This window comes from Sinocyclocheilus rhinocerous, unplaced genomic scaffold (assembly GCF_001515625.1).
Source record: "Sinocyclocheilus rhinocerous isolate Xijiao unplaced genomic scaffold, SAMN03320098_v1.1 scaffold2000, whole genome shotgun sequence".
In the NCBI taxonomy this organism is placed as follows: domain Eukaryota; kingdom Metazoa; phylum Chordata; class Actinopteri; order Cypriniformes; family Cyprinidae; genus Sinocyclocheilus; species Sinocyclocheilus rhinocerous.
Window position 1 is genome coordinate 1 of NW_015630998.1, and position 9196 is coordinate 9196.

Genomic DNA, 9196 nt, shown 5'->3' on the forward strand with positions numbered 1-9196 from the left:
GGATGCGATTAATCGTGATTAATCGTTTGACAGCACTAATTTTTATTCATATTTAAAATGGCTGTTCGGCTTAATATTTTTGTGGAAACCATGATGCTTTGATAAATAGAAAGTTAAAAAAATTGCATAAATGTCTTTACTATCACTTTTGATCCGTTTAATGTATCCTATCAATATCTTTAAAAGTAACAGTTATCTGATGTATTCTTTTGGTAATTTAAGTGTGCTTACCTGTCTCATCCACCTCATATTTCTCAATAAGCTTCTTTGCATGCTCCAAAGACACTGGCTCCTTCTGCTCTTTCTGGAGAAAGTTCAACAGGTCGCTAGAGCTCATCTGTCCATTAGTACTAGCGTACTTCCCATAGATCGCATCCATTTCCTCACGGTAAGTCAGTAAATCGTAGAAGTGTTTAATCTCAGATCCCTCCAGAGTGCCTGAGTTTGATGTGTCACATTTCTGCAATATTAAATTCAATCAATCAATAAAACAGTTCTGTAGGACAGTTAACAGGAGACCCCAACAACAACTTTTTTTGAATATTTCAGCAGACTTCAATGAGCCAGTGAGCTCAAAAGCAATTTAAACAGGTTGTTTTATTTGGTATTGTGTAGATAACTTGTAGACTCATACATAATCCTGAACAGCAGTGATTTAAACAAAACAATTGCTATAAGCTTCTCCCACAAGTTAAAATGCAAACAATAGATTTATGATTTGCCTCTCACCTTGAAAAGCATCTCAGCGTAACTGTCGTCCACCTCGATATTGATCTGACGTAGGAAATGCTTCAACTCTTTCAAGGACATTTTGTTGTCTGCATTCTTGTCTGCCTTGCGCATGCAATTATAGATCCAGCTTTTTGTCTGATGTAAGGACTGACTATTTCAGTTTTCTAGCTAGATATTTTCTACTTGTAAAAAAAAAGGTTTATATCAATGCTTATTACACATTTTACACGTAGTACTTTTAGTGCAAAAAAGTATACATTTGAGTAACACTTTAAGGTGACAGTCACACATATTACATGTACTTATTATAATAATAACAACAGTAAATTATGTATAAAATTATATTATAAACTATAAGCAACCATCCTTAAACCGAAACCTAACCTTAACCTTATATTAAATACATGTCACTTTGAAATGATGTGTAACCTAAATATGTTAAATCGATGTTTTCCTTTAATTACAGCAGTGCTGACAAATGTGTTCAGGCTCTGAGGAATGGATGTTCAGGATACTGTTCACTGTTCTGCTGTCGGTTGAGGCTGTGCATGCCAGTCATGACCTTCTCCAGACCGCTGACCCATCTCTTGGCCTCCTCTTTGGATGAGGCGATCAAGTCCAGATTCTTCCGTCGACCTTTGAAGATGATGGAGAAGCAGCGGTCGTCCGCTGAGGAGTCAGTGTACTTCTGCAGCCCTTCAGTCTGACGGCCATACCGCACCGAATCCATGTCCTCGAGACTGACTGTAAAAGAGGCAAGAGATTTTTAATTATTACACATTTTAGAGTTTTAACTGACTGCATTCTGAACCTTTTGTGAATAAATCTGCCTTTCACAAGAAATCTGTTGGCGGACTGATGAGAGAAAAATCTGAACAGTGATTTACAACTTTCACAAGAAATCTGTTGGCGGACTGATGAGAGAAACATCTGAACAGTGATTTACAACAAAACAACAGCCTGAAGTCAAAGAGACACATTATTTCTAGGCTTGTTTGATATGCAGGTCTGTACATGCAGTGCTGCATTATTTAAAGAGTATATTTTGACATCTAAAATCTTCCAAACCACCAAAAGACACAGAAGTGCAAGAGGGTCCATCCTTTTTAAAGATTTTAGGGATCAATATGTTATCTCTAAGAGGGTTGTTGTACGCAATTCAGTAATGAATCTGACATTTAAATTGAGCAAACAGGAAACAGAATTGTAATTCCAATTTAAATTTAATTGGATAAAGCAGAATCCGCACTCACTTGTATGCTTAATGATTTTTGGATTTTTTTTTATTATACAAGAAGCACAAATTTTTACTGATCTACGCACCCGAAGTGTTGGTTGAGAACAGTGATTTCACTTTTTTTTTTAATGTAAATTTAGTTAAATAGAATTTTAAAGTTGAATCGACAGGAATTTACTGAATTAGAATAAACTGAACACAGTTGCAGAACTGTGCCATGAAATGTTATGAAATCAAAATTAGAGTTAAATGAATTAGTAAATTAAATTAATATATTTCAAGGTGGAAATAAGTGTTTCTCCATTAAAAATCTATCAAATTAATTAAATTGATCAAATATAATGAAAATATAAATGATCCAATCTAATGAAAATTTTATAAATTAAATACAAGGGGATTTGTACAAGGGGGAAAAAAAGAAAAAAGAATGATATCAATGAAGAATTAATATCACCTGAAAATACATTGTCTGTATGGGTAATTTAACTAAAAAAAATTAAACAATTAAAAATTGTACAGCAGTTATATACAGGTTGATTCTATACCATTTAATTACATTAACATGCGAGATACTTGAATAATCTTGATTTCTCAATCAAAGACTGCTGTATGAAATACGATTTAGCGCAGGCATCACGTCAGACAGTGATAAGAAGCTGATAACCTCAGTGGTGTCACCCTACTTGACGATTATTGAACGTGTTTGGCAAACACAGCTGCACATTACAATCAGTCTCCTCCTGTGCCCTCTGTCCTTTAATCCCAGTGTTAAACAAACATAATATTAAATAGGACAAAATCAGCTCTGTTCATATGTATTGTGCTATAATAATAAACTGAGGAATGTATCATATAGTTCAGATGTATACACACAGGGCTGTCTGTCTCTGCTGTTATCACAGTGTTCATCGGAAATGTGTTAACAGAACTGGCTCAGGTTTAGAGCTTTAATTGACCGTTCTGTGCACAAATAGATTGATAAACTGTTCTAACTGGAAGTAAGACACATGTGAGATTTTTGGAAATCTCTCTTGCAATGAATTCATGATCCTAAATAAAGCAATTAGACAATAGATGGCTTTCTGTGAAGAATCAGATCAGGGTTGGGTTGTGTGTACTCAGCTTACTGGAACAGAGCAAACACAACAGAAGCCACTTGTTACTCAGCCTACTGGAACAGAGCAAACATAAGAGAAGCCACTTGCCATGAATACGGTACACTTCAAGACACGTGACAAAAACAGCACAATTCTACCTATAATTCACAATCACAATCTATTAGATATTTTAGATAAACTGTTCTGTATTATAAAACTAGTCTAACATGAAAAGTAGCTGGTTTTAAAAACAGCAAATGTCTGTATCTCATTTGAGGTCTTGACCTTCTCGACTGTACTGCTAAAATCATCATTTTGATGTTAAATTATATTAAATTCATTTTTAATACTTAACTAATTGATTACATTTTTTATTGCTATTAATTAATTGTATTGTTAATTAGAATTTTCTATGCAAATTTATAGGTTTTATCAATGCATTTAAAATATTTCTTGAAAATTACGGAAAAAAAATTACACAATTTATAGAAAATGACAAAATCACACAAATAAAGGCGTAAAACTGTATCTAGTTCATGTAATACATTGAACCTTCTGACATAGATGTATAATATTTTCCAAAGATTGAGGAGTTACTTTCACTGACCATTTGATGAAAAAGAAGAGCTTCACACCCTTATTTGTACAGTATTTGTGGAAAATGTCGAAAAAGCACAGCTGGAGATAATTAGCTGTTTTAGACGTGGCACACGCTCACAAAGGCAAATATGGGGACTGTAGAAGAACTATTTGGATAACACCCAATCTCAAGTGAACTGGTGAAAGAAAGCAGTGTCAAAAGCAAGTCTAGCATCCTTCAGATTCCACTCAAACAAGCTGACAGTAAGGAAACATTGTGCTTGGCCAAATTCTGACCTCTGTTTTTGGATTTTGTCAGATAATTATTGTTACATTTAATGTATTATATAAAATACAGTGTCTGAAATACTAAAACAGTGACATTTAGGTTAATAATTGCACCAACATCTTTTTTAAGGTGAAGTGGGTTGATCTTTTTTGATTTAATGGTGCAGATTTAATGTAGGGATGATGCAAAGATTACACACTTCACCTTTAAAAATGATTGCTCATTGGTTTTTAAACCACATCCTGTCAGGTGCTTTTTCTCAGATCCTCCGAGCCGCCCTATTTGAGATATAATTGATGTCATGCAGGACCTATTGTAGGCAGTAAAGTTCAATACTTAGTGTAAAATAAAAATAGCAAATGTGATGTGCTAGAAAGAGCTTTTAAACACATATCAGGGCTCTTACTAGTCTGATTTTGCCTCATATGACCTCTGTTGTATGTTACAGTGGTGGGATGTTGACCATGTGACCTCTCATTGTGTTCTATTGGAGGCGGGAATAATAAACTCATGACAAACACCCTAAACGGGGGAAAAATCTGTTCATTGTTGTACAGATAATAGCGTCAAACTATGAAACGGGGCATCACACAGGACTGAGGTCGATGTTTTATTCAAACGGTCTCTGTCCGACAGGGTTTAAAAGACGAACATGGTCATTGTCCCATTTCTGGATAGTTTTACTGCATCAGCAGCCCTAGTGTTTGATCTGTTACGTTTCCTCAGTTTGTTTCCCACCCTTTCAAGTCCATTTAACTTGAGATAAACTTGGCATCATCACTATAAGATAATAAACACCTCACTTCCTGTGCATAAAAACATGATCCCCTTGTCTTCTCGCATTTAAACGGTTAACTATTTTATAGATTTAACTATTAGCTCCAATGGCAAGTCCCTGAATCAACCTGTAACTTTTCAATACTTAGAAAGATCCTACTTGGCTTAAATATATGTTTTGAGGTACATTTTCCACCATTTATGTCATCGTTTTGAGAACATAAAAAGAGGCCGGATGCTTCGACTACATGTGCAATCCATCTAATCATCATTCCTGGCCAATGGGAGTTAAAAGCCTGTCAAAACACCCAACTAATGGGTGAAAATATCATGTGAACAGGACCCGAGGGTTTCCCTGCTGATATCTGGTGTTTTCACTAGAATGCTTTGATTTTGTTTGGTCCTGGTTTACTTAATCACACACATGCAGGACAAATAGGAGGCAGCCACAGTCTGGCAGACAGCAGATAAAGAGGTCTGATCTGAGGCCTTTGGCCAGGAGGAACCAGGCCGGAAGCTAAGAGGAGCAGAGGCCTCTGGACAACATGTGTGAAAAAGATTTGATATCACCACAACATTTCGTTCCCCTCCCCTCTGGTCATTTTGTCAGGGATGTTTCCTTTCTGCCCCAACTCAAAGCCTTTTCTGGCCTTGCAGGCGGTAAAAATGTTTGTGGAGGAAAGTGAAGGACAGTTTGTGACCCTGGCTGTGAAAACCCAGCCAAAGTCTTTTTTTTTGTGATTTACTGTCTTCCACATAAAATCATCCTTCATAAGGTAAAGAACATTCTGTGAAAATGTAACCTTGATATCTTTAACACTGACTGAGTAAGGCCATGTCAAAGATTTTTCAATCATTGTAAAATTAATGGTTGAAATCAAACTTGTATGCTTGTTATCTTTTAATTAGGTTTTGAGACTTTAGCCTGGATTTCACAGACAGGGTCACATTTGTTTACAGCTCCAGACTAAAAAGCTGGGTTTACAGGAAAGCCATTTGATGTGAGGCTTGCTGATGTCAGCATGAGATCCTTTATTGAAAGGAAATTATACAAGTTTATTTGATTACAGTGTATCAAGAAACAACATGTTTTTATAAGGTATTTGTATTAAGGTATTATATATGATAATTGCATATACATACACACAAACACACACATTGTGTGTATGATCAAAATAAAGTAAGAATAGAAATAGTTAACTGTTTTCTATTTTAAAATATTTTAAATCATAATTTATATTTCTGATAGCAAAGCTGAATTTTCAGCATCATTATTCCAGTCTTCAGTGTCACATGATCCTTCAGAAACCATTCTAATATGCTGATTTTGTGCTCAATAAATGTTATCATCAATGTTGAAAACATTGGTGCTGCTTAATATTTTTGATTCATTTTCTACAGGACTCTTTGATGAACAGCATTTATTTAAAATATCATTTTTTGTAACATTGTAAATGTATTTCCCTTTCAGTCGGTCACTACGAGTCACGTCGTGACCGACGAATTGGGATATCGCTTCGATAGAACCCCGCTCGTCTCACTGGCTTCGGCGAACCATCAGCGTCGGCTATGCGATTCAGTTCGCCTGGCGCCCGCCCAAGTTCAGCGGTAGGGAACGAGGGTTACCATACGTAACCGAGACGTTACTGTCACTTTCCATCAAATTAACGGATTTTTGATTACCGAGCTACTGAATAAAAGTATTAATTTCTTCTTAAATAAAACCTTACTGACATCAAACTTTTGAATGTTATTGTATTATATATATCAATTTTATTTCATTAAATATTTAATTTTACACACAAAAATTATTTTAGTTGTAAGTTTGTTTAATAGTATCTATTTATGAAATCATCGTTTTGTAAACCTGAACATTCATGTATTTACTGATCAAAATTGCCAATACAAAATGAGTTGTTTTGGCAGCTTAGTTGTATTCACAAATTTACAGTGTTTTGCTTATTATACCAAGATCTATTATTCTATAAATCTGATTCTTCATGATATGACCAAATCCTGTTCTCCTCACCTCTTTCAACCAGACACTGAATAAAAAAGGGACAGCAGAGACACTTACAGCTGGAGTCACTCTTGAAAGTTTTGCTGGTCTGTTGCCACACAGTCTTGCAGTCTTCATTCAGCCGAAAGTAGCGGGTCTTTCTCCATGACCTGGACTTCACCTTTAGTAGGTCTCCACCTTTCAGCAAAAACTGCAGGTCCGGGTCTCCCTCCAGACCTAAAGGTCAAGAAAATGTCAAGTTCATGCATCAGTGCGAATGGATTTCACAAAGGTCATAAAATGTTCAAAGTCCACCGTCAAAGTATCTCAATTTATGAGAACTTTGGAAGTCTAAATATAGAACCAAAGTCAAAAATACCTGGGGTCAATGCTGAGTCACGTAAAGGTCAAAGCTATTTAAAAAGATTACATCCATGGTTTCATTAATTCCAATGCCCTGACACACATCTCTCCAGACAAAAGCAGAAACGAACTTGCAGAATTTACATGGCTTTGCTAAAGGTCAAAACCTGCTGGGTGAGCTATTAGTATGGTAAAGGTTACTGTAAATGCACCAAGATTTTCTTTGATACTCTTTCATGCTGTGCTATAAAGTCCAAATCATTGAGTTTTTGCTTTAATGAAAATAAATTATATGTTTAACCATTCCAATTGTTGGTAAATTCCTAGAATTGTTCCCTTTCAGTAACTAGTTTCTGGTTTTTAAGTTTGAACAATATAAACACTATACAGTATATCATTATGCCTTATTATATTCAGTTTATAAAGTAATGTATTGATTTTTGACTCTATATTAAAGTATCATAAATAGTACTCGTAGTCTGAAAGATAAAACTGACACGTATTGACCACATACATCCACCCACACAGCATTTTTTTCCATATTGCAATGATATTGTGGTTATCTTTTCTTGCTGAAACCACAAACCCACAATGCTGATAGTAAAGATTAGCAATAAAATCATTTGCATCACTCACAGAGATTCTTGTGTTAATATATAGAGATTGTATGCTTCACATGTTTTTAACAGTAAAAAAAACAATTTAAATACATATACAAAAAGATATCCATAAGCAGAACATTATATTTGTTTTTTGAGTTATGGCTTTGAAATAGTATTTACTGATTTTGCATACACATACAAATATCCAAAGCAGATATTCAAAGAATCCTGAAGAAAAAAAAGTCTCAGTTTTATGAAGCAGCACAACTCAACATTTTTTAAACATTTATAATAAGAAATGTTTCTTGCGCAAATCAGCATATATATGAATAATATACCCAGTTCGCTTAATATTCTGAGTTCACTTTCCAAATAGTCATATGATCCGTGTTGTAATTTTTAGGATCGATTTTCAAACAATTATGCAAGGATTATTGCATCTATAAAGCAAGACAAAGATAACCACAATATTACTGCAATATGGAAAAATGCGTATGTGCATGGGTGGTGTTTGTAGTCAGTTCATGACATGTCAATGTTGCAATAAAAGAGCAGTCTTTCCATTAAATGCTTTCACTTCCTTTTCAGGAGTGGCTAAATTTGGAACGATAAAATATTGCGGTGAACGCCTGCAACATCCCGATGAGACACAAAGCCGTTGTTCCCAGCTATTTATAGTGCTGATATCAGAGTGATAAATGCACCTGGTTGAACTCTGTCATGGTGGGCTTAAAGGGGTCATATGATGTTGCTAAAAAGAACATTATTTTGTGTATTTGGTGTAATGAAATGTGTTTATGCGGTTTAAGGTTCAAAAAACACATTATTTTCCACATACTGTACATTATTGTTTCTCCTCTATGCCCCGCTTTCTGAAACGCGTCGATTTTTACAAAGCTCATCGGTCTGAAAAGCGAGGTGTGCTGTGATTGGCCAGCTATCCAGTGCGTTGTGATTGGCCGAATACCTCAAGCGTGTGACGGAAATGTTACGCCCCTACCATACTGTGATGCCGTGTCCCAGAGCAATGAGACAAAATCATTAAAACCCATTATAAACAAGGCATTTGTTGCATCCAGTGGGGACATAAATACGGATTATAATGACTTATACTGTCTTTTTACGTGTTGCGTTGCATCGCGCCGCGCCGCGTAAACATAAAACCATCATTTGACAAATGAAATGACAAACAACAAGCGCTACTCTAAACTGCTCAAAACTCACGTTTGAATCATCAGTAAATCCCTTAAATATAAAAAAGTACTTACAGTCTGTGAGTCAGAACAACCGGCATTGTAGTCTACTCTCCCAGGATCAGGAAACAGTCCTCCATAAAATGTGCTGCACACAAATGAATATTTGGGTTGAACTGTTCTGGAACAGTGTTGTAAATACAACTTAACCACTGATTTCTAGTCATGTCCATTTTTGGAAGGCCAAACAAAGTACTTTTGTTCAAAGTACTTTACTTCACAACGAAACAGCGTCACACACCGCAGCCTTGAGTGAGCAGAGGCCGGG

At 35.5% G+C, this 9196-nt stretch overlaps 1 protein-coding gene across 1 annotated transcript in view; it reads right to left on the reverse strand.

Annotated features, from left to right (window-relative positions):
* Positions 1-163: 163 nt before the first annotated feature.
* LOC107741014 (1-phosphatidylinositol 4,5-bisphosphate phosphodiesterase delta-1-like) overlaps positions 164-9196 on the reverse strand; it is a 17556-nt gene continuing 8523 nt past the window's right edge. The window contains exons 2-5 of the mRNA XM_016553591.1: positions 6789-6947; positions 1248-1476; positions 730-859; positions 164-460 (exon numbers count right to left, since the gene is read on the reverse strand). Coding sequence (XP_016409077.1) covers positions 218-460; positions 730-859; positions 1248-1476; positions 6789-6947 — 761 coding nt within the window. The 3' untranslated portion in view covers positions 164-217. The remainder of the gene's footprint in view (positions 461-729; positions 860-1247; positions 1477-6788; positions 6948-9196) is intronic.